At 65.3% G+C, this 23,888-nt stretch overlaps 3 protein-coding genes across 3 annotated transcripts; 1 reads left to right on the top strand and 2 right to left on the bottom strand.

The window, feature by feature from the left end:
- Positions 1–2,398: 2,398 nt before the first annotated feature.
- On the top strand, positions 2,399–16,928 carry NCAPH2 (non-SMC condensin II complex subunit H2). The gene is made up of 14 exons (XM_088055468.1): positions 2,399–2,534; positions 3,503–3,583; positions 5,363–5,457; positions 6,566–6,637; positions 8,139–8,205; positions 9,058–9,165; positions 10,059–10,112; positions 11,873–11,943; positions 12,630–12,678; positions 13,363–13,431; positions 13,568–13,611; positions 14,934–15,035; positions 16,495–16,644; positions 16,724–16,928. The coding sequence occupies exons 1-14, from the start codon at positions 2,435–2,437 to the stop codon at positions 16,871–16,873; spliced, it is 1,212 nt and encodes a 403-aa protein (XP_087911594.1). The 5' UTR covers positions 2,399–2,434; the 3' UTR covers positions 16,874–16,928.
- A 1,483-nt stretch (positions 16,929–18,411) lies between these two features.
- SCO2 (synthesis of cytochrome C oxidase 2) lies at positions 18,412–20,469 on the bottom strand. The gene is made up of 2 exons (XM_088055430.1): positions 20,361–20,469; positions 18,412–19,617 (listed from the first exon to the last, which is right to left on the bottom strand). Exon 2 carries the CDS (start codon positions 19,606–19,608, stop codon positions 18,436–18,438), a length of 1,173 nt encoding a protein of 390 aa, XP_087911556.1. The 5' UTR covers positions 19,609–19,617; positions 20,361–20,469; the 3' UTR covers positions 18,412–18,435.
- Positions 20,470–20,888: 419 nt separating this feature from the next.
- TYMP (thymidine phosphorylase) lies at positions 20,889–23,473 on the bottom strand. The gene is made up of 3 exons (XM_088055713.1): positions 23,221–23,473; positions 21,830–21,970; positions 20,889–21,300 (listed from the first exon to the last, which is right to left on the bottom strand). Exons 1-3 carry the CDS (start codon positions 23,471–23,473, stop codon positions 21,128–21,130), a joined length of 567 nt encoding a protein of 188 aa, XP_087911839.1. The 3' UTR covers positions 20,889–21,127.
- Positions 23,474–23,888: the final 415 nt, after the last annotated feature.

Here is a 23,888-nt window from a genome sequence, read left to right as displayed (position 1 = left end):
TCCCCATCCCCTGGTGGCATTGTCCTGTGTCCTGTGTCCCTGTCCCCTGATCCAGCTGGGATTGTCCCTGTCCCCATCCCTGATCCAACTGGGATTGTCCCTGTCCCCATCCCCTGGTGGCATTGTCCTGTGTCCTGTGTCCCTGTCCCCTGATCCAACTGGGATTGTCCCTGTCCCCATCCCTGCTCGGGTCCCTGGTGGCATTGTCCTGTGTCCTGTGTCCTGTGTCCCCTGATCCAGCTGGGATTGTCCCTGTCCCCATCCCCTGGTGGCATTGTCCTGTGTCCTGTGTCCTGTGTCCCCTGTTCCAGCTGGGATTGTCCCTGTCCCCATCCCCTGGTGGCATTGTCCTGTGTCCTGTGTCCCCTGATCCAGCTGGGATTGTCCCTGTCCCCATCCCCTGGTGGCATTGTCCTGTGTCCTGTGTCCTGTGTCCCCTGTTCTAACTGGGATTGTCCCTGTCCCCATCCCTGATCCAGCTGGGATTGTCCCTGTCCCCATCCCCTGGTGGCATTGTCCTGTGTCCTGTGTCCCTGTCCCCTGATCCAGCTGGGATTGTCCCTGTCCCCATCCCTGATCCAGCTGGGATTGTCCCTGTCCCCATCCCTGATCCAGCTGGGATTGTCCCTGTCCCCATCCCTGCTCGGGTCCCTGGTGGCATTGTCCTGTGTCCTGTGTCCTGTGTCCCCTGTTCTAACTGGGATTGTCCCTTGTCCCTGGGATGTCCATTAGGGATGGGCTGGGGACCTCGGGGACAGACTGGGGACCTTTGGGACGGGCTGGGGACATTTGGGACAGGATGGGGACATTGGGGACAGTCTGGGGACAGGCTAGGGACAGGCTGGGGACCTTTGGGATGGGCTGGGGGATTTGGGGACAGTCTGGGGACATTGGGGACAGTCTGGGGACATTGGGGACAGGCTGGGGACCTCGGGGACAGTCTGGGGACATTGGGGATGGGCTGGGGACCTCGGGGACAGTCTGGGGACAGGCTGGGGACAGTGTGGGGACATTGGGGACAGTCTGGGGATGTTGGGGACAGTCTGGGGACCTTGGGGATGTGCTGGGGACCTTGGGGACAGTGTGGGGACCTTGGGGACAGTGTGGGGACGTCGGGGACAGTCTGGGGACATTGGGGACAGTCTGGGGACATTGGGGACAGGCTGGGGATATTTGGGACAGTGTGGGGACCTTGGGGACAGACTGGGGACGTTGGGGACAGTGTGGGGACCTTGGGGACAGACTGGGGACCTTGGGGACAGTGTGGGGACCTTGGGGATATGCTGGGGACATTGGGGCTGGGCTGGGGACGTTGGGGCTGGGCTGGGGACATTGGGGACAGCGTGGGGACCTTTGGGACGGGATGGGGACATTGGGGACAGTCTGGGGACCTTGGGGACAGACTGGGGACCTTGGGGATGTGCTGGGGACCTTGGGGACAGTGTGGGTACGTTGGGGACAGTGTGGGGACGTTGGGGACAGACTGGGGACCTTGGGGACAGTGTGGGGACCTTGGGGCTGGGCTGGGGACCTTGGGGACAGACTGGGGACGTTGGGGACAGCGTGGGGACATTGGGGACAGTGTGGGCACCTTGGGGACAGTGTGGGGACGTTTGGGACAGCGTGGGGACGTTTAGGACAGTGTGGGGACATTGGGGACAGGCTGGGGACAATGGGGACAGTGTGGGGACATTGGGGACAGACTGGGGACGTTGGGGACAGACTGGGGACCGTGGGACAGTCTGGGGACCTTGGGGACAGTGTGGGGACGTCGGGGACAGTCTGGGGATGTTGGGGACAGTGTGGGGACGTCGGGGACAGCGTGGGGACATTGGGGACAGTGTGGGTACGTCGGGGACAGCGTGGGGACGTCGGGGACAGCGTGGGGACATTGGGGCTGGGCTGGGGACATTGGGGACAGTCTGGGGACCTTGGGGACAGGCTGGGGACATTGGGGACAGTGTGGGGACATTGGGGACAGCGTGGGGACATCGGGGACAGCGTGGGGACATTGGGGACAGCGTGGGGACGTCGGGGACAGCGTGGGGACATTGGGGACAGTGTGGGTACGTTGGGGACAGTGTGGGGACATTGGGGACAGTCTGGGGACCTTGGGGACAGTGTGGGGACATTGGGGCTGGGCTGGGGATGTTGGGGACAGTCTGGGGACCTTGGGGACAGACTGGGGACCTTGGGGACAGTGTGGGGACGTCGGGGACAGTCTGGGGATGTCGGGGACAGCGTGGGGACGTCGGGGACAGTCTGGGGACATTGGGGACAGTGTGGGGACATTGGGGACAGTCTGGGGACATTGGGGACAGGCTGGGGACCTTGGGGACAGCGTGGGGACATCGGGGACAGCGTGGGGACACTTCCCTGCGCGCATTCCCGCAGCCGGAGGGGCGAGGTGCTGGCGAGCCGGCGGGATTTCCGCATGAACACCTGCACCCTGCACGGCTCCGGAACCTTCCTGCTGGAGCTGGCCCGGCTGTCCCCGAGCCACCTGCGGGAGCAGCGCCTGGGGACACTCCCAGGTACCGGGGGGCTCTGCGCTGGCACCTGCCCGCTGGCACTGCCCCGTGTCACCGTGTCACCGTGTCACCGTGTCACTGTGTGCTGTGTCACTGTGTCAGTGTGTGCTGTGTCATTGTGTCACCGTGTCAGTGTGTGCTGTGTCACCGTGTCACCGTGTCAGTGTGTCACTGTGTCAGTGTGTGCTGTGTCATTGTGTTATTGTGTCAGTGTGTCACCGTGTCATTGTGTCAGTGTGTCATTGTGTCAGTGTGTGCTGTGTCATTGTGTCATTGTGTCACCGTGTCATTGTGTCACCGTGTCATTGTGTCAGTGTGTGCTGTGTCATTGTGTCATTGTGTCACCGTGTCATTGTGTCACTGTGTCACTGTGTCACCGTGTCATTGTGTCCTGTGTCATTGTGTCATTGTGTCACCGTGTCAGTGTGTGCTGTGTCATTGTGTTATTGTGTCACCGTGTCACTGTGTCACTGTGTCATTGTGTCATTGTGTGCTGTGTCATTGTGTTATTGTGTCACTGTGTCACTGTGTCACTGTGTCATTGTGTCACTGTGTGCTGTGTCATTGTGTTATTGTGTCATTGTGTCACCGTGTCATTGTGTGCTGTGTCATTGTGTCACCGTGTCATTGTGTCATTGTGTCACTGTGTCATTGTGTCAGTGTGTCATTGTGTTATTGTGTCATTGTGTCACCGTGTCATTGTGTCACTGTGTGCTGTGTCATTGTGTGCTGTGTCATTGTGTCACTGTGTCACTGTGTCACTGTGTCCTGTGTCACTGTGTCACTGTGTGCTGTGTCACTGCGTCACTCTGTCCTGTGTCATTGTGTCACTGTGTCATTGTGTCACTGTGTCACTGTGTCATTGTGTCACTGTGTGCTGTGTCACCGTGTCACTCTATCACCGTGTCACTCTGTCACCGTGTCACTCTGTCACTCTGTCACCGTGTCACCATGTCACCGTGTCACCGCAGAGCCAGCAGGACCCGGCCACCAGCAGCCACCGAGCGCCAGCGCGTCACCTGTGAGGGCACTGAGCTTCTCCCAGGAGCCAGGTGAGGGTGACAGGAGGGGTGACAGCTGCCCAGGTGAGGGGTGACAGGAGGGGTGACAGCTGCCCAGGTGAGGGGTGACAGGAGGGGTGACACCTGCCCAGGTGAGGGGTGACAGGAGGGGTGACAGCTGCCCAGGTGAGGGGTGACAGGAGGGGTGACAGCTGTCCAGGTGAGAGTGACACCTGTCCAGGTGAGGGGTGACAGGAGGGGTGACAGCTGCCCAGGTGAGGGGTGACACCTGTCCAGGTGAGGGGTGACAGGAGCAGATTTAATGAGTTCCCTGGAGGGATTTAATGAATTCCCTGAGGATTTGATGTCCCTGTGGATTTGATGATGTCCCCGTGGATTTAATGAATTCCCTGGATGGATTTAATGATGTCCCCGTGGGTTTGATGTCCCTTTAACGATGTCCCCCTGGACTTGATGTCCCTTTAATGATGTCCCCGTGGATTTAACGATGTCCCCCTGGATTTGCTGTCCCCATGGATTTGCTGTCCCCCTGGATTCGATGTCCCTTTAACGATGTCCCCCTGGATTTGCTGTCCCCATGGATTTAACGATGTCCCCCTGGATTTGCTGTCCCCATGGATTTGATGTCCCTTTAATGATGTCCCCCTGGATTTAATGATGTCCCCATGGATTTAACGATGTCCCCGTGGATTTGATGTCCCCATGGATTTGATGTCCCTTTGATGATGTCCCCATGGGTTTGATGTCCCTTTAATGATGTCCCCATGGATTTGACGATGTCCCCCTGGATTTGCTGTCCCCCTGGATTTGATGTCCCTTTAACGATGTCCCCCTGGATTTAACGATGTCCCCATGGATTTGATGTCCCTTTAATGATGTCCCCATGGATTTAATGATGTCCCCATGGATTTAACGATGTCCCCCTGGATTTGACGATGTCCCCCTGGATTTGACGATGTCCCCCTGGATTTAACGATGTCCCCCTGGATTTGACGATGTCCCCCTGGATTTGACGATGTCCCCCTGGATTTAACGATGTCCCCATGGATTTAACGATGTCCCCCTGGATTTAACGATGTCCCCCTGGATTTGACGATGTCCCCTGGATTTGATGTCCCCCTGGATTTGCTGTCCCTTTAATGATGTCCCCCTGGATTTAACGATGTCCCCCTGGATTTAACGATGTCCCCCTGGATTTAATGATGTCCCCCTGGATTTGACGATGTCCCCCTGGATTTGACGATGTCCCCCTGGATTTAACGATGTCCCCCTGGATTTGCTGTCCCTTTGATGATGTCCCCCTGGATTTAACGATGTCCCCCTGGATTTAACGATGTCCCCCTGGATTTAACGATGTCCCCCTGGATTTAACGATGTCCCCCTGGATTTAAAGATGTCCCCATGGATTTAACGATGTCCCCCTGGATTTGCTGTCCCCCTGGATTTGCTGTCCCCGTGGATTTAACGATGTCCCCCTGGATTTAACGATGTCCCCATGGATTTAACGATGTCCCCCTGGATTTGCTGTCCCTTTAATGATGTCCCCCTGGATTTAACGATGTCCCCATGGATTTGCTGTCCCCCTGGATTTGACGATGTCCCCCTGGCTGTGGCTCTCGGGCCCAGGGCAGTGCTGGCGTCTCTCGGATTTGGGATTTTCCAGCCCCAGCAGCTCCCTCATTCCCCTCATTTCCCTCTGCTGCCCTTGGCCCCGGCAGGAGACGCTCCCGGGGGGTTCCTGGGGTGACAGGGTGGGAATGGGGGGGTTCTGGAAGCTTCTCCAGCCCCGTTCCGTTCCCACCCCCGCAGGGGCTGCGGGCTCTGACGGTGACGACGCTCCCGAGGCCCCGGGGGACGACATGGAAGTGACTCCGGTCCCCAGCGAGCACATCGAGGCTCAGAGGGTCTGTGTGGGGCTGGGGGGATCCCTGTGCCCTTCCCTGGATCCCCAGATCCCTTCCCTGGGTCCCCAAATCCATCCCTGGATCCCCAAATCCATCCCTGGATCCCCAAATCCATCCCTGGATCCCCAAATCCTTCCCTGGATCCCTGTGCCCTTCCCTGGATCCCCAAATCCTTCCCTGGATCCCCAAATCCTTCCCTGGATCCCCAAATCCATCCCTGGGTCCCCAAATCCATCCCTGGGTCCCCAAATCCCTTCCCTGGATCCCCAAATCCATCCCTGGGTCCCCAAATCCCATCCCTGGGTCCCCAAATCCATCCCTGGATCCCCAAATCCTTCCCTGGATCCCCAAATCCATCCCTGGGTCCCCAAATCCCTTCCCTGGATCCCCAAATCCATCCCTGGATCCCCAAATCCCTTCCCTGGATCCCCAAATCCATCCCTGGATCCCCAAATCCCATCCCTGGATCCCCCAATCCCCTGACTGGATCCCCCGATCCCCCGACTGGGTCCCCCGATCCCCTGACTGGATTCCCCTGATCCCTTCCCTGGATCTCCCAATCCCTCCCTGGATCCCCCAATCCCTGACTGGATCACCAGATCCCTTCACTTGATCCCCAGGTCCCTCCCTGGGTCCCCAGATCCCCTCCCTGGATCCCCAAATACATCCCTGGATCCCTGTGCCCTTCACGGGATCCCCCCGATCCCCTGACTGGATCCCCCCGATCCCTGACTGGATCCCCCTGATCCCTGACTGGACACCCCCCCATCCCCTGACTGGATTCCCCGATCCCTGACTGGATCCCCCCAATCCCTGACTGGATCCCCCGATCCCTGACTGGATTCCCCGATCCCCTGACTGGATCCCCCCGGTCCCTGAGTGGACCCCCCGATCCCTGAGTGGGTCCCCCCCGATCCCTGAGTGGATCCCCCGATCCCTGAGTGGATCCCCCCGATCCCTGAGTGGATCCCCCCGATCCCTGAGTGGACCCCCCCGATCCCTGAGTGGATCCCCCCGATCCCTGAGTGGATCCCCCCGATCCCTGAGTGGATTCCCCCGATCCCTGAGTGGATCCCCCGATCCCTCACTGCCCCTCTCGCTGTCCCAGAGCTCCCCCCGGATCCGGGGCTGTGTCCTGAGGGAGAGATTCCCCAGCCAGGAGCCCCAAACACACGGCCAGGTAAGGGGGGCCCTGGAACCGGGGGATCCCAGATCTGAACTGGGGATCCCAGATCTGAACTGGGGATCCCAAATCCAACCTGGGGATCCCAAATCCAACCTGGGGATCCCAGATCCAGCCTGGGGATCCCAGATCTGAACTGGGGATCCCAGATCTGAACCAGGGGGATCCCAAATCCAACCTGGGGATCCCAAATCTGACCTGGGGATCCCAGATCCAACCTGGGGATCCCAGATCTGAACCAGGGGGATCCCAAATCCAACCTGGGGATCCCAGATCTCAACTGGGGGATCCCAAATCTGACCTGGGGATCCCAAATCCAACCTGGGGATCCCAAATCCGAACTGGGGATCCCAAATCCAACCTGGGGATCCCAGATCCAGCCTGGGGATCCCAGATCCAACCTGGGGATCCCAAATCTGACCTGGGGATCCCAGATCTGAACTGGGGGGATCCCAGATCTGAACCGGGGGATCCCAAATCCAACCTGGGGGATCCCAGATCCAACCTGGGGGATCCCAGATCCAGCCTGGGGATCCCAGATCCAGCCTGGGGATCCCAGATCTGAACTGGGGGATTCCAGATCTGCACTGGGGGGATCCCAAATCCAACCTGGGGATCCCAGAAGGATCAGGGAGATCCCAGAAGGATCAGGGGGATCCCAGATGGATCAGGGGGATCCCAAACAAGATCAGGGGGATCCCAAACAAGATCAGGGAGATCCCAGAAGGATCAGGGGGATCCCAGAAGGATCAGGGGGATCCCAGATGGATCAGGGGGATCCCAGAAGGATCAGGGAGATCCCAGATGGGATCAGGGAGATCCCAGATGGGATCAGGGGGATCCCAGGATGGATCAGGGGGATCCCAGAAGGGATCAGGGGGATCCCAGACGGGATCAGGGGGATCCCAGAAGGATCAGGGGGATCCCAAACAAGATCAGGGGGATCCCAGAAGGATCAGGGGGATCCCAGACGGGATCAGGGAGATCCCAGAAGGATCAGGGGGATCCCAGAAGGATCAGGGGGATCCCAGAAGGGATCAGGGGGATCCCAGACGGGATCAGGGGGATCCCAGAAGGATCAGGGGGATCCCAGAAGGGTCAGGGGGATCCCAAATGGATCAGGGGGATCCCAGAAGGGATCAGGGAGATCCCAAATGGATCAGGGGGATCCCAGAAGGATCAGGGAGATCCCAGATGGATCAGGGAGATCCCAGAAGGGATCAGGGGGATCCCAGAAGGATCAGGGGGATCCCAGAAGGATCAGGGAGATCCCAGATGGATCAGGGGGATCCCAGATGGATCAGGGGGATCCCAGAAGGGATCAGGGGGATCCCAGAAGGGATCAGGGGGATCCCAGAAGGATCAGGGGGATCCCAGAAGGGATCAGGGGGATCCCAGACGGATCAGGGAGATCCCAGAGGGATCAGGGGGATCCCAGAAGGATCAGGGGGATCCCAGAAGGGCCCCCCGGTGCCCCCAGCCCCTCTCCCTGTGGCAGGAGGAGCCGAGCCCGTGGCAGAGCCTGGATCCCTTCGGAGACTCCGAGGAGAAACCCTTCAGGAGAGGTACGGGGGGATGGGGGAGCTGGGGACAGCTCGGGGGTCCCTCGGTGTCCCCAGACCCCCACAGGGACATCCCTGTCCCCTCCCTGGACACCCCCAGGTGTCCCTGTCCCCTCCCTGGACATCTCCAGGTGTCCCTGTCCCCACACTGATCACCCCCATCCCTGGTGTCCCCCCAGGTGTCCCTGTCCCCACCCTGGTGTCCCCTCAGGTGTCCCTCCAGGTGTCCCTGTCCCCACCCCGGTGTCACCCCCAGGTGTCCCCCAGGTGTCCCCCAGGTGTCCCCACCCCAGGTGTCCCCACCCCAGGTGTCCCCCAGGTGTCCCCACCCCAGGTGTCCCCACCCCAGGTGTCCCCCAGGTGTCCCCCAGGTGTCCCCCAGGTGTCCCCCAGTTGTCCCCATCCCAGGTGTCCCCACCCCGGTGTCCCCACGCCAGTGTCCCCGTGCCGGTGTCCCCCAGGTGTCCCCCAGGTGTCCCCGTGCCGGTGTCCCCACCCCGGTGTCCCCGTGCCGGTGTCCCCCAGGTGTCCCCACCCCAGGTGTCCCCCAGGTGTCCCCACGCCAGTGTCCCCGTGCCAGTGTCCCCCCAGGTGTCCCCCAGGTGTCCCCCAGGTGTCCCCACCCCAGGTGTCCCCCAGGTGTCCCCCAGGTGTCCCCATCCCAGGTGTCCCCACCCCGGTGTCCCCACGCCAGTGTCCCCGTGCCGGTGTCCCCCAGGTGTCCCCACCCAGGTGTCCCCACCCCGGTGTCCCCCAGGTGTCCCCACCCCAGGTGTCCCCCAGGTGTCCCCCAGGTGTCCCCACCCCAGGTGTCCCCCAGGTGTCCCCCAGTGTCCCCGTGCCGGTGTCCCCCAGGGAGGCCGTTCCTGCTGCCCCACGGCCTGCAGGCCCCGCTGGGGGGCAAGAGGAAGAGGAGGGTCCCGAGGAAGCTGCAGGATTTCACCCAGTGGTTCTCCGCACTCTGTGAGTGACGCCCGGCGGGACCCGGACCCCAGAGGATCCCAGAGGATCCCAGAGGATCCCAGAGGATCCCAAAGGACCCCAGAGGATCCCAAAGGATCCCAGAGGATCCCAGAGGATCCCAGAATACCCCAGAGGATCTCAGAGGATCCCAGAGGATCTCAGAGGATCCCAGAATACCCCAGAGGATCCCAGAGGATCCCAGAATATCCCAGAGGATCCCAAAGGATCCCAGACGATCTCAGAGGATCCCAGAGGATCCCAGAGGATCTCAGAGGATCCCAGAGGATCCCAGAGGATCCCAGAGGACCCCAAAGGATCCCAGAGGATCCCAGAGGACCCCAAAGGATCCCAGAGGATCCCAGAGGATCCCAGAGGACCCCAGAGGATCCCAGAGGATCCCAGAGGATCTCAGAGGATCCCAAAGGATCCCAGAGGATCCCAGAATATCCCAGAGGACCCCAGAGGGTCCCAGAGGATCCCAGAGGACCCCAGAGGACCCCAGAGGATCCCAGAGGATCCCAGAGGACCCCAGAGGATCCCAAAGGACCCCAAAGGATCCCAGAGGATCTCAGAGGATCCCAGAGGATCCCAGAGGACCTCAGAGGATCCCAAAGGACCCCAGAGGATCTCAGAGGATCCCAAAGGATCCCAGAGGATCCCAGAATATCCCAGAGGACCCCAGAGGGTCCCAGAGGATCCCAGAGGACCCCAGAGGACCCCAAAGGATCCCAGAGGACCCCAGAGGATCCCAAAGGATCCCAGAGGACCCCAGAGGGTCCCAAAGGATCCCAGAGGATCCCAGAGGATCCCTGCCCCCCCGGGGGGGCTCCCGGGGCTTTTCCAGCCCGGAGGAGCCCCTGGAATTTGATCGGGATGGGATCTGCTCCCCACAGACAGCGGCGTCACCCCGGGCCACAGGGGCAGGAGGAGGGGTCCCACCTTCGCAGGTGAGGGGGGCACGGGGACCCCTGGGGGGCACCGGGGCACTGCTGGGGGACAGGGACAGGGATGGGGACAGGGACAGGGATGGGGACGGGGACAGGGACAGGGACAGGGACAGGGACAGGGACAGGGACAGGGACGGGGACAGGGACAGGGACAGGGACAGGGACAGGGACAGGGACAGGGACAGGGATGGGGACAGGGACAGGGACAGGGACAGGGATGGGGACAGGGACAGGGACAGGGACAGGGACAGGGACAGGGATGGGGATGGGGACAGGGACAGGGATGGGGACAGGGATGGGGACAGGGACAGGGGATGGGGACAGGGACACGGGACAGGGACAGGGACAGGGACACTGCAGTGGGACAGGGACAGGGACACTGCAATGGGGCAGGGACAGGGACAGGGACACTGCAGTGGGACAGGGACGGGACAGGGACAGGGATGGGGACAGGGACAGGGACAGGGACAGGGATGGGGACAGGGACAGGGACAGGGACAGGGACAGGGACAGGGATGGGGATGGGGACAGGGACAGGGATGGGGACAGGGATGGGGACAGGGACAGGGGATGGGGACAGGGACACGGGACAGGGACAGGGACAGGGACACTGCAGTGGGACAGGGACAGGGACACTGCAATGGGGCAGGGACAGGGACAGGGACACTGCAGTGGGACAGGGACGGGACAGGGACAGGGATGGGGACAGGGACACGGGACAGGGACAGGGACACTGCAGTGGGACACGGGACAGGGGCAGGGACACTGCTGTGGGACAGGGACAGGGACAGGGACAGGGACAGGGACACTCCTGGGGGCACTGCTGGGGGCACTGGGACACTGCTGTGGGACAGGGACAGGGACAGGGGCAGGGACACTGCTGTGGGACAGGGACACGTTCCCACTCCTGGGGGGCACCGGGGTCCTGCAGTGGGGCAGGGAGGGAGGACACCCCAAAACTGGGGGGACACAGCTCCTGCAAAGGGAACAGCACCCAAAAGGTGTCCCCAGGGGGATCAGGGTGTCCCCAGGGGGATCAGGGTGTCCCCAGGGGGGTTTGGGGTGTCCCCAGGGGGATCAGGGTGTCCCCAGGGGGGTTTGGGGTGTCCCAGGGTGTCCCAGGAGGGTTTAGGGTGTCCCCAGGGGGGTTTGGGGTGTCCCCAGGAGGGTTTGGGGTGTCCCCAGGGGATCAGGGTGTCCCCAGGGGGGTTTGGGGTGTCCCCAGGAGGGTTTGGGGTGTCCCCAGGGGATCAGGGTGTCCCCAGGGGGGTTTGGGGTGTCCCAGGGTGTCCCCAGGAGGGGTTTGGGGTGTCCCCAGGAGGGTTTGGGGTGTCCCAGGAGGGTTTGGGGTGTCCCCAGGGGGGTTTGGGGTGTCCCCAGGGGGGTTTGGGGTGTCCCAGGAGGGTTTGGGGTGTCCCAGGGTGTCCCAGGAGGGGTTTGGGGTGTCCCAGGGTGTCCTAGGCAGGTTTGGGGTGTCCCCAGGGAGATCAGGGTGTCCCCAGGTGGGTTTGGGGTGTCCCAGGGTGTCCCCAGGCAGGTTTGGGGTCTCCCCAGGGGGGTCTGGGGTGTCCCCAGGAGGGTCTGGGGTGTCCCCAGGTGGGTTTGGGGTGTCCCCAGGAGGGTCTGGGGTGTCCCAGGAGGGTTTGGGGTGTCCCAGGGTGTCCCCAGGGTGTCCCCAGGGTGTCCCCAGGGCACAGGGATGGCTGGGGAGGGGGTGTCTGTGTTTTGGGGGGCACAGAGGGGTCACCCCACACCCCCAGACCTGGAGGCGCTCTACTGGCGGCACTTCAAGGAGAGGATGGCGGCGCACAGGAAGCTCCGGGGCCGGGGGGTGAGCGGGGGCTGAACTGGGGGGGCTCTGGGGGGCTCTGGGGGGGCTCTGGGGGGCTCCTGCACCCCCTTTCCCACGCTCTGGGGGTCTCAGGGGTGTTCAGGGGGGTCTCAGAGGGGCTCAGGGGGTCCCAGGGGGTCTCAGGGGGTCTCAGGGGGGTCCCAGGGGGTCTCAGGGGGTCACAGAGGGGTCTCAGGGGGTCCCAGGGGGTCTCAGGGGGGTCCCAGGGGGTCTCAGGGGGTCCCAGGGGGTCTCAGGGGGGTCTCAGGGGGTCTCAGGGGGGTCTCAGGGGGGCTCTGGGGGTGTTCAGGGGGTCTCATGGGGGGCTCTGGGGGTCTCAGGGGGGTCCCAGGGGGTCTCAGAGGGTCTCAGGGGGGTCTCAGGGGGGTCTCAGGTGTGTTCAGGGGGGCTCAGGGGGGGCTCAGGGGGGCTCAGGGGGTCTCAGGGGGTCTCGGGGGGGCCCCAGGGGGGTCCCAGGGGGTCTCAGGGGGGTCCCAGGGGGTCTCAGGGGGTCCCAGGCGGTCTCAGGGGGTCCCAGGGGGTCCCAGGGGGCCTCAGGGGGTCCCAGGGGGGCCCAGGGGGTCCCAGGGGGGTCCCAGGGGGTCTCAGGGGGGTCCCAGGGGGACCCAGGGGGTCTCAGGGGGTCCCAGGGGGTCCCAGGGGGTCTCAGGGCTGTTCCCCCCCAGGAGCCGCAGCAGGAACGGGAGCGCGGGGCCGACAGTGAGGAAGAGGAAGGTGCTGGAACCCCGAACCCCCCAAATCCCCCCTGCCCAGGGGAGCCTTTCCTCCCCTCCTGGGGGTCTGGGGGGGCACCCTGGAGGGTGGGGGGTCCCAGGGGACACTGAGGGGGTCCCAGGGGACACACAGGGGGTGTCCGAGGGGGTCCCAGGGTGTCCCAGGGGTCTCAGGGGGTGTCCCAGGGGTCTCTGGGGAGGTCCCAGGGGGTCCCAGGGGCTCTGGGGGGGTCCCAGGGGTCTCCCAGGGGTCCCAGGGGTCTCTGGGGGTGTCCCAGGGGTCTCTTGAGGGGTCCCAGTGGGTCCCAGGGGTCTCTGGGGGGGTCCCAGAGGGTCCCAGGGTGTCCCAAGGGTCTCTGGGGAGGTCCCAGGGGGTCCCAGGGGTCTCTGGGGAGGTCCCAGGGGTCCCAGGGGTCTCAGGGGTGTCCCAGAGGGTCCCAGGGTGTCCCAAGGGTCTCTGGGGAGGTCCCAGGGTGTCCCAAGGGTCTCTGGGGAGGTCCCAGGGGGTCCCAGGGGTCTCTGGGGGGTCCCAGGGGGTCCCAGGGGTCTCTGGGGGGGTCCCAGGGGTCTCTGGGCGTGTCCCAGAGGGTCCCAGGGGGTCCCAGGGGTCTCTGGGGAGGTCCCAGGGGGTCCCAGGGGTCTCTGGGGGGGTCCCAGGGGTCCCAGGGTGCTGTTCCCCCCCCAGGTGAGGATTTTGGGGCGCTGCAGGAGGTGCAGCCCGAGGAGCCGGAGGAGCCGGGGGAAGGAGCTCTGGGTGAGGGTCCCGAACTGACCCCCCCCCCCGAATTCCCCTCCCCCACTGTCCCCGAGGGTCCCCTGTGTCCCCCGGGGGGGGGGGGGGGGGGCTGGGTGCTGTCCCCTCCCCCACGGTGACCCCCCCGTTCCCACAGACCCCCCCGAACCCGGATACGAGGAGCTGGTGCGCAGGAACGTGGTGGGTGTGACGGGCTGGGGTCCCCAGGGGGGGCTGGGGGGTCCCCAGGGGGTCCCCAGGGGGATCAGGGTGTCACCAGGGTGTCACCAGGGGGGGTTTAGGGTGTCCCCAGGTGGGTTTGGGGTGTCCCAGGTGGGTTTGGGGGGTCCCCAGGTGGGTTTGGGGGGTCCCCAGGGTGTCCCCAGGGGGGTTTGGAGGGTCCCCAGGTGGGTTTGGGGTGTCCCAGGTGGGTTTGGGGGGTCCCCAGGGGGATCAGGGTGTCCCCAGGTGGGGTGGGAGTGCCCCACGGGGGGTGGGGTGTACCCAGGCTGTTCCCAGTGTGTCCCCAGTGTCCCCCCACTGTCCCCATTATCCCCAGTGTCCCCAGTGTCCCCAGTGTCCCAGTGTCCCCATTATCCCCAGTGTCCCCAGTGTCCCCCAGTGTCCCCAGTGTCCCCAGTGTCTCCCAGTGTCCCCATTATCCCCATTATCCCCAGTGTCCCCAGTGTCCCCAGTGTCCCCATTATCCCCAGTGTCCCCAGTGTCCCCATTATCCCCAGTGTCCCCAGTGTCCCCAGTGTCCCCAGTGTCCCCAGTGTCCCCATTATCCCCAGTGTCCCCAGTGTCCCAGTGTCCCCAGTGTCCCCAGTGCCCCCAGTGTCCCCAGTGTCCCCATTATCCCCAGTGTCCCCATTATCCCCAGTGTCCCCAGTGTCCCCAGTGTCCCCAGTGTCCCCATTGTCCCCATTATCCCCATTGTCCCGTGTCCCCAGTGTCCCCAGTGTCCCCTCGCTGTCCCCAGTGTCCCCAGTGTCCCCAGTGTCCCCTCGCTGTCCCCAGTGTCCCCAGTGTCCCCAGTGTCCCCTCGCTGTCCCCAGTGTTCCCAGTGTCCCCAGTGTCCCCAGTGTCCCCAGTGTCCCCTCGCTGTCCCCAGTGTCCCCAGTGTCCCCAGTGTCCCCCCATTAACCCCAGTGTCCCCAGTGTCCCCCCATTATCCCCAGTGTCCCCCAGTGTCCCCAGTGTCCCCCAGTGTCCCCAGTGTCCCCAGTGTCCCCAGTGTCCCCCCATTATCCCCAGTGTCCCCAGTGTCCCCAGTGTCCCCAGTGTCCCCATTATCCCCATTGTCCCGTGTCCCCAGTGTCCCAGTGTCCCCATTATCCCCAGTGTCCCTATTGTCCCCATTATCCCCAGTGTCCCCAGTGTCCCCATTATCCCCAGTGTCCCCAGTGTCCCCCCATTATCCCCAGTGTGTCCCCAGTGTCCCCAGTGTCCCCAGTGTCCCCAGTGTCCCCAGTGTCCCCTCGCTGTCCCCAGTGTCCCCAGTGTCCCCTCGCTGTCCCCAGGAGCTGTTCATGGCCAGCTCTCAGAAGTTCGCTCAGGAGTCAGAGCTGTCCCAGCGCATCCGGCTGTGGGAGGAGCGCGTGGAGCCGCTGCTGCAGGAGCAGGCAGGGACCCCCGGGACCCCCGGGGTGGGCAGGGGCTGACCCCGGGACCCCCGGGACCCCTGGGATGGGCTGGGACCCCCGGGATGGGCAGGGGCTGACCCCGGGACCCCCGGGACCCCCGGGATGGGCTGGGACCCCCGGGATGGGCTGGGACCCCCGGGACCCCTGGGATGGGCAGGGGCTGACCCTGGGACCCCCGGGACAGGCAAGGACTGACCCTGGGACCCCCGGGACCCCCGGGATGGGCAGGGGCTGCCGGTGCCCTGCTCACACCTGAACACCCCTGAGCCCCCCCTGAGCCCCCCCAGAGCCCCCCTGCCCCTCTCTCTGCACCCCAGAGACCCCTGCCCACCCCACAGCCCCCACACCTGCAGGAGTGCACTGACCAGTGGCACTCACTGACCCCTCCCTGACCCCTCAGTGACCCCAGTGACCCCAGTGACCCCAGTGACCCCTCAGTGACCCCAGTGACCCCTCAGTGACCCCTCAGTGACCCCAGTGACCCCTCAGTGTCCCCAGTGACCCCTCAGTGACCCCTCAGTGACCCCAGTGACCCCTCAGTGACCCCTCAGTGACCCCAGTGACCCCTCAGTGTCCCCAGTGACCCCTCAGTGACCCCTCAGTGTCCCCAGTGACCCCTCAGTGTCCCCAGTGACCCCTCAGTGACCCCAGTGACCCCTCAGTGTCCCCAGTGACCCCTCAGTGACCCCACTGACCCCTCACTGACCCCTCACTGACCCCTCAGTGACCCCAGTGACCCCTCAGTGACCCCTCAGTGACCCCAGTGACCCCTCAGTGTCCCCAGTGACCCCTCAGTGTCCCCTGTCCCCCCAGGAGAGCCGTGTCCCGTTCGATGTCCGAGCCTACGGCCTGGCGCTGACCGCTGACCCCTCAGTGACCCCAGTGACCCCTCAGTGACCCCTCAGTGACCCCTCAGTGTCCCCTGTGTCCCCAGGAGAGCCGTGTCCCGTTCGATGTCCGAGCCTACGGCCTGGCGCTGACCGCTGACCATCACTGACCCCTCAGTGACCCCTCAGTGTCCCCAGTGACCCCTCAGTGACCCCAGTGACCCCTCAGTGACCCCAGTGACCCCAGTGACCCCTCAGTGTCCCCAGTGACCCCTCACTGACCCCTCAGTGTCCCCAGTGACCCCTCAGTGACCCCTCAGTGTCCCCAGTGACCCCTCAGTGTCCCCAGTGACCCCTCAGTGACCCCAGTGACCCCTCAGTGACCCCTCAGTGACCCCAGTGACCCCTCAGTGACCCCAGTGACCCCTCAGTGACCCCAGTGACCCCTCAGTGACCCCTCAGTGTCCCCTGTGTCCCCAGGAGAGCCGTGTCCCGTTCGATGTCCGAGCCTACGGCCTGGCGCTGACCGCTGACCATCACTGACCCCTCAGTGACCCCTCACTGACCCCTCAGTGACCCCAGTGACCCCTCAGTGTCCCCTGTGTCCCCAGGAGAGCCGTGTCCCGTTCGATGTCCGAGCCTACGGCCTGGCGCTGACCGCTCGCTGTTCGTCCCCCGGCCGCTGGCGCTCTCTGGCCAGCCTGGTGGCCGGGCAGCCCCCGTTCGAGGTGTGCCGTTACCTGCTGGCCTCCCTGCAGCTGGTAAGGCTTTTGGGGGGCTCCGGGGGGGGGTCTCGGGGGTCTCCAGGACCCCCCAGGCCACCCCCGGTGCCGTCCCCAGGCCAACGACGCCGAGGTGGAGCTGGCGCAGGACGCGGGGCTGGAGGCGGCGCTGGACACGGCGCGGCTGCGGCCGCTCCCGGCCCGGCCGGCCCACGAGCGCTTCCAGAACTTTCTGCTGCCCTCCCAGAGCCAGCCCGGCCCCCAGTGACAGCCCCCTCCCCAAATAAACACCCCCCAGCCCCCCATGGCTGGGCGAAGGAAAAGCCTCTTCTGTGGGGAGGGGGCTGGGGGGGGGGTCACTTCAGGAGCCTGAACGGGGACCCCCAGTGTGGGGAGGGGGCTGGGGGGGCTACAGTGGCTGGGAGGGGGCTGGGGGCTGCAGGGGGATTGTGGGGAGGGGGCTGGAGGTCACTTCAGGAGCCTGAATGGGGACCCCCAGTGTGGGGAGGGGTCTGGGGGGGCTACAGGGGCTGGGAGGGGTCTGGGGGGGTCATGTCAGGAGCCTGAATGGGGACCCCCAGCCGTGGGGAGGGGTCTGGGGGGCTGCAGGGGCTGGGAGGGGGCTGGGGGCTGCAGGGGGATTGTGGGGAGGGGTCTGGGGGGGTCACTTCAGGAGCCTGAACGGGGACCCCTGCCCGTGGGGAGGGGTCTGGGGGCTGCAGGGGGATTGTGGGGAGGGGGCTGGAGGTCACTTCAGGAGCCTGAATGGGGACCCCCAGTGCGGGGAGGGGTCTGGGGGGCTGCAGGAGGATTGTGGGGAGGGGGCTGGGGGTCTTCAGGGGGTCTGGGGGGGTCACTTCAGGAGCCTGAATGGGGACCCCCAGCCGTGGGGAGGGGTCTGGGGGGCTGCAGGGGGTCTGGGGGGGTCATGTCAGGAGCCTGAATGGGGACCCCCAGTGTGGGGAGGGGTCTGGGGGTCTGGGAGGGGGCTGGGGGCTGAAGGGGGTCTGGGGGGGGTCACTTCAGGAACCTGCATGGGGACCCCCGCCCGTGGGGAGGGGGCTGGGGGCTGGGAGGGGGCTGGGGGGGTCACTTCAGGTACTTGCACAGGGACCCCCACCTGTGGGGAAGGGTCTAGGGGTCTTCAGGGGGTCTGGGGGTCACTTCAGGTACCTGAACAGGGACCCCCGCCCGTGGGGAGGGGGCTGGGGGGTCACTTCAGGCACCTGAATGGGGACCCCTGCCCCATGGGACACTCCTGGGGGTCCCTCCACCCCCCACAGGACACACCTGGGGGGCTCTGGGGGCTGCCAGGTGTCCCCACCCCCCCACAAGTGACACACCTGGGGGGCTCTCAGGTGTCCCCACCCCCCTAAATGACACACCTGGGTGGCTCTCAGGTGTCCCCACCCCCCTAAGTGACACCTCTGGGGGTCTCTCAGGTGTCCCCACCCCCTTAAATGACACCCCTGGGGTACTGCCAGGTGTCCCCACCCCCGTAAGTGACACCCCTGGGGGTCTCTCAGGTGTCCCCACCCCCCTAAGTGACACCCCTGAGGTCCTGCCAGGTGTCCCCACCCCCCTAAGTGACACCCCTGGGTGGCTCTCAGGTGTCCCCACCCCCCTAAGTGACACACCTGGGTGGCTCTCAGGTGTCCCCACCCCCCTAAGTGACACCCCCGGGGGCACTGGGGGCTCTCAGGGCTCTCTCCCACCCCCCTAAAGTGACACCCCTGGGTGGCTCTCAGGTGTCCCCACCCCCCCAATCTCCCCCCCCCTCACCCCCCAAATCACCACAGCCCCCTCTCCGGGCCGGGGGTCCCCCCCCGTTTATTCCCCTCCCTCGGGGGGCAGCGGCTCGTAGCCCTCCATGTGCCCCCTGACGCTCCTCGCCACCTCCTCGGCCGTGCGGGATCTCCCGTAACAATCCCGAAAAACCCCGTCGGGATCCACCAGGAACGTCAGCACCGAGTGATCCACCACGTAATCCCCGTCCTCATCGCGGGGCCCGGCGCTCACGTACACCCCGAAAGCGGCCGCAGCCCCCCGAACCTGCTCGGGGGTCCCGGTGAGCCCCAGCAGGCGCGGGTGGAAATCGCGCAGGTACCGCTCCAGCGCCTCCTCATCGTCACGCTCGGGATCCACCGTGATGAAGAGCGGCTGCAGCCCCGGCGGCTGCGGGCGCTGCTGCTCCAGCAGCTCCAGGGCTGCCCCGAGTTTCTGCAGCTCCTCGGGACACACGTCCGGGCAGTGCGTGAAGCCGAAGTACAGCAGCAGCCAGCGCCCCAGGAAGTCGCTCTTGCGCCGCGGTGTCCCCGAGGTGTCGCGCAGCTCGAAGTCGCCGCGGGCCAGCGCCAGCGCCCGCAGCTGCCGGAGGTGACGGGAGCGCTGCTGCCGCCGCTTCTGCTGCCGCAGGTAAAGCCACGCTGTCCCCGCTGCCACCAGCACCGCCACCGCCACCAACAGCCGCCGCCGCAGCGGCAAGCGGGGGACACCGCGGGACACCGACAGACACCGGGACGGGGACGGGAATGGGGATGGGGATGGGGACAGGAATGGGGATGGGGATGGGGACAGGAATGGGGACACCGACAGGAACCGGGAGGGGGACACGGATGGGGAGGGGGACAGGGATGGGCACCGGGAGGGGGACAGGGATGGACACCGGGAGAGACACCGGGATGGACACAGGGACGGGGACCGCGATGGGGACAGGAACGGGGGCACCGACAGGAACCGGGACGGGGACGGGGACGGGGATGGGGACAGGGATGGACACCGGGATGGACCCAGGGACGGGGACCGCGATGGGGACAGGAACGGGGGCACCGACAGGAACCGGGACGGGGACGGGGACGGGGATGGGGACAGGGATGGGGACAGGGATAGATACCGGGACAGGCACCAGGACGGACACAGGGACAGGGATGGGGACAGGGACAGGGATGGGGACAGGGAGGGACACCGGGACAGGTGAGGGAGGGGTCGCAGCGAGCGCAGCATGGCCGGGGGCTGTGAGGAAGGGGAAAGGGGGCGTCAGTGACACCCCCGTGTGTCACCCCCAGCGCACCGCGGTGGGTTCTGAGCTCAGCTCTGGGCTCTGAGTGCCTGCCCTGAGCCCCCAGCCCACCCCCCTCCCTGTCCCTGACCCCCAAATGTCCCCTGACCCCCACCCCGTGTCCCGCTGCTCTGGGACCCCCATTCCGCCCCCCAAATGTTCCCCAGCCCACCCCTCTCCCTGTCCCTGGACCCCAACCCTGTCCCCCAAATGTCCCCTGACCCTACCAGCCCACCCCTCTCCGTGCCTCTGGACCCCAATCCTGTTCCCCAAAGTCCCCTGTCCCCCACCCTGCTGCTCTTGGACCCCCACTCTGGTCCCCAAATGTCCCCCACCCCATATCCTGCTGCTCTGGGACCCCCACTCCGCCCCCCAAATGTCCCCTGTCCCCACCCCGTGTCGCGCTGCCCTTGGTCCCCCGCCCCTCACCCCCAATCTCACCCCCCCCCTGCGGCCCCTGTCCCCTCATTTGTCCCCCCAATGTCCCCTGTCCCCTCCCCTGTCCCCTCATCTGTGCCCCCAATGTCCCCTGTCCCCTCCCCTGTCCCCCCAATGTCCCCTGTCCCCTCCCCTGTCCCCTCATCTGTGCCCGCAATGCCCCCTGTCCCCTCCCCAATGTCCCCTGTCCCCTCCCCAATGTCCCCTGTCCCCTCCCCTGTCCCCTCCCGCCGCACCCGCGCTGTCGCCCCCCGCTGACCTTTGCCCTTTGCCCCGTGACCCCGCGCCGCGTCCGCCGCCGTTCCCGCGCGGAGCACCGGCACCGCTCCCGCCGGAACCGGAAGTACCGGAGAGGGCGTGGCCACGCAGGGAAGGGGCGGGGTTACACCGGGAGGGGGCGGGGCATCGGAATAACGCGGCCAATATGGGGGCGTGGTCACAGCGGGGGCGTGGTCACAGCGGGGGGCGTGGTCACAGCGGGGGCGTGGCCTGGCCTCAGCGCCCTCCCCGCTTCCACCGCTGGGTGGCGCCAACGCCTCGCGCCGCGCCCCTCAGACCGGGGGAGGGGGCGTGAATCGCGACAGGGCCGCGACATCGCCATCCCTGCGGTTTGTTGTGAGCCACGACATCGCCATCCCTGCGGTTTGTTGTGAGGGAGTCACGATATCGCCATCCCTGCGGTTTATTGTGAGTCACGATATCGCCATCCCTGCGGTTTATCGTGAGCCACGATATCGCCATCCCTGCGGTTTGTTGTGAGGGAGTCACGATATCGCCATCCCTGCGGTTTATTGTGAGTCACGATATCGCCATCCCTGCGGTTTATTGTGAGTCCCAATATCGCCGTCCCTGCCCTTTATCATGAGTCCCGATATCGCCATCCCTGTGGTTTATTCTGAGCCCCGATATCGCCGTCCCTGTGGTTTATTTTGAGTCCAAATATCTCCATCCCTGCGGTTTATCGCGAGTCCCGATATCGCCATCCCTGTGTTTTATCGCGAGTCCCGATATCGCCGTCCCTGCGGTCTATCGCGACTCCCGACACGGCCCGGGGACGGGGCCCGAGGGCAGGATGGTCTCGGCCACCAGGGCCGGGGGGTCCCGGGGGGGCTCCGGGCCGAGGCACAGCGCGGCCTGCAGCTCCCGCCGCCCCTCCGAGCCCAGGGACCCCTCATGGTGCACCCGCAGCCAGGGCTGGCCTGGGGGGGACATCGGGGGGCATTGGGGGGTCTGATAACCCCAAATATCCCCCCAAATATCCCCCAAATGTACCCAAATATCCCCCAAATATCCCCCAAATATCCCCCAAATATCCCCAAAATATCCCCCCAAATATCCCCCAAATATCCCCCAAATATCCCCCAAACATCCCCCAAATATCCCCCAAATATCCCCCCAAATATCCCCCCAAATATCCCCCAAATATCCCCCCAAATATCCCCCAAATATCCCATTTATCCCCCCAAATATCCCCCAAATATCCCCCAAATATCCCCCAAATATCCCATTTATCCCCCAAATATCCCCCAAATATCCCCCCAGATATCCCCCCAAAAGCGGGGTGCCCCCTCAGCCGGGGCTCCCCCGAGGAAGGGTCACACGGGGGGTGACCCGGGGGTCCCTGAGCCCCCCCATTTATCCCCCCCAAAAGCGGGGTGCCCCCTCAGCCGGGCTCCCCCGAGGAAGGGTCACACGGGGGGCACTCGGGGGTCCCTGAGCCCCCCTCACCTGCCCGCAGGTGCTGCCCGGGCCCCACCAACAGCTCGGCTCCAACTCGGGGGTTCACGGGGTCCCCGGCCCGAGAGCGACCCGCGCCCAGCCCGTGCAGGACCCGCGCCACGGGCAGCGCCCGGACCCGCTGCACCCAACCTGGGGACACGGGGACACGGGGACAGGGACATGGGGACATGGGGACAGGGACACGGGGACATGGGGACATGGGGACAGGGACACGGGGACATGGGGACAGGGACATGAGGACACGGGGACATGGGGACATGGGGACATGGGGACATGGGGACAGGGACATGGGGACATGGGGACATGGGGACATGGGGACATGGGGACAGGGACATGGGGACATGGGGACAGGGACATGGGGACATGGGGACATGGGGACATGGGGACATGGGGACACGGGGACAGGGACATGGGGACATGGGGACATGGGGACATGGGGACATGGGGACAGGGACATGGGGACATGGGGACAGGGACACGGACAGCGCCCGGACCCGCTGCACCCAACCTGGGGACATGGGGACATGGGGACATGGGGATATGGGGACATGGGGACATGGGGACATGGGGACACGGGGACAGGGACATGGGGACACGGGGACATGGGGACATGGGGACAGGGACACGGACAGCGCCCGGACCCGCTGCACCCAACCTGGGGACACGGGGACAGGGACATGGGGACATGGGGACAGGGACATGGGGACACGGGGACAGGGACATGGGGACACGGGGACATGGGGACATGGGGACATGGGGACAGGGACACGGACAGCGCCCGGACCCGCTGCACCCAACCTGGGGACACGGGGACAGGGACATGGGGACATGGGGACAGGGACATGGGGACACGGGGACAGGGACATGGGGACATGGGGACATGGGGACATGGGGACATGGGGACATGGACACGGACAGCGCCCGGACCCGCTGCACCCAACCTGGGGACACGGGGACACGGGGACAGGGACATGGGGACATGGGGACAGGGACATGGGGACATGGAGACAGGGACATGGGGACACGGGGACATGGGGACAGGGACATGGGGACAGGGACACAGGGACAGGGACATGGGGACATGGGGACAGGGACATGGGGGGGGAAATCCCCAATATGGGGGCGTCAGGGACATGGGGGACACGGGGCAGAGTCCCCAACCTGGGGGATTTGGGGTGGGGGATTTGGGGTGGGGGGTTTGGGTGGGGGATTTGGGGTGGGGGATTGGGGTGGGGGTTGGGGGTGGGGGTTTGGGGTGGGGGATTGGGGTGGGGGGTTTGGGTGGGGGATTTGGGGTGGGGGATTGGAGTGGGGGATTTGGGTGGGGGATTTGGGGTGGGGGATTGGGGTGGGGGATTGGGGTGGGGGTCTCCCCGGACCTTCCTGCGGCGCGGGCAGCTCCTCGCAGACCTTGGCCTCTCCCAGGAGCCGGCGGCGCTGGGCGGGGGTCCCGGCACAGAGGTCCCGGGCGATGTCGGGGGGCACCCCCTGCGCCCCCAGCATGGCCTGGAACGTTCTCAGGGCCGAGCCATCGTCCAGAGCCCGCTCCAGGCGCTCCGTGCCCTGCGGGGCCCCCCGCTCCATCCCGCACTGCCACAGCAGCGTGCCCCCTGCACCCAGATATCGCGACATGGCTGGGACCCCCACCCAATACCTCGATACACCCCCCGCTCCATCCCGCACTGCCACAGCAGCGTGCCCCCTGCACCCAGATATCGCGACATGGCTGGGACCCCCACCCAATATCGGGATACACCCCCCGCTCCATCCCGCACTGCCACAGCAGCGTGCCCCCTGCACCCAGATATCGCGACATGGCTGGGACCCCCACCCAATATCGGGATACACCCCCCGCTCCATCCCGCACTGCCACAGCAGCGTGCCCCCTGCACCCAGATATCGCGACATGGCTGGGACCCCCACCCAATATCGGGATACACCCCCCGCTCCATCCCGCACTGCCACAGCAGCGTGCCCCCTGCACCCAGATATCGCGACATGGCTGGGACCCCCACCCAATATCGGGATACACCCCCCGCTCCATCCC

Source organism: Pseudopodoces humilis, chromosome 5, assembly GCF_049639895.1.
Source record: "Pseudopodoces humilis isolate 2021_Gansu_Grassland_sample_001 chromosome 5, ASM4963989v1, whole genome shotgun sequence".
In the NCBI taxonomy this organism is placed as follows: domain Eukaryota; kingdom Metazoa; phylum Chordata; class Aves; order Passeriformes; family Paridae; genus Pseudopodoces; species Pseudopodoces humilis.
Note: the sequence above shows the minus strand (reverse complement) of the source record. Positions and strands in the feature narration are given on the sequence as shown.

Excerpts from the sequence above, each read along its gene's own strand:
- NCAPH2 (XM_088055468.1), top strand. The coding sequence starts at position 2,435 with ATGAACACCTGCACCCTGCACGGCTCCGGAACCTTCCTGCTGGAGCTG. Across the intron at positions 3,584-5,362 it reads GAGCTTCTCCCAGGAGCCAG|GGGCTGCGGGCTCTGACGGT; the intron begins GTGAGGGTGACA and ends CCACCCCCGCAG. Across the intron at positions 5,458-6,565 it reads AGCACATCGAGGCTCAGAGG|AGCTCCCCCCGGATCCGGGG; the intron begins GTCTGTGTGGGG and ends TCGCTGTCCCAG.
- SCO2 (XM_088055430.1), bottom strand. The coding sequence starts at position 19,608 with ATGCTGCGCTCGCTGCGACCCCTCCCTCACCTGTCCCGGTGTCCCTCC.
- TYMP (XM_088055713.1), bottom strand. The coding sequence starts at position 23,473 with ATGTCGCGATATCTGGGTGCAGGGGGCACGCTGCTGTGGCAGTGCGGG. Across the intron at positions 21,971-23,220 it reads GCTGCCCGCGCCGCAGGAAG|GTTGGGTGCAGCGGGTCCGG; the intron begins GTCCGGGGAGAC and ends CCGTGTCCCCAG. Across the intron at positions 21,301-21,829 it reads CGGGCAGCACCTGCGGGCAG|GCCAGCCCTGGCTGCGGGTG; the intron begins GTGAGGGGGGCT and ends TGTCCCCCCCAG.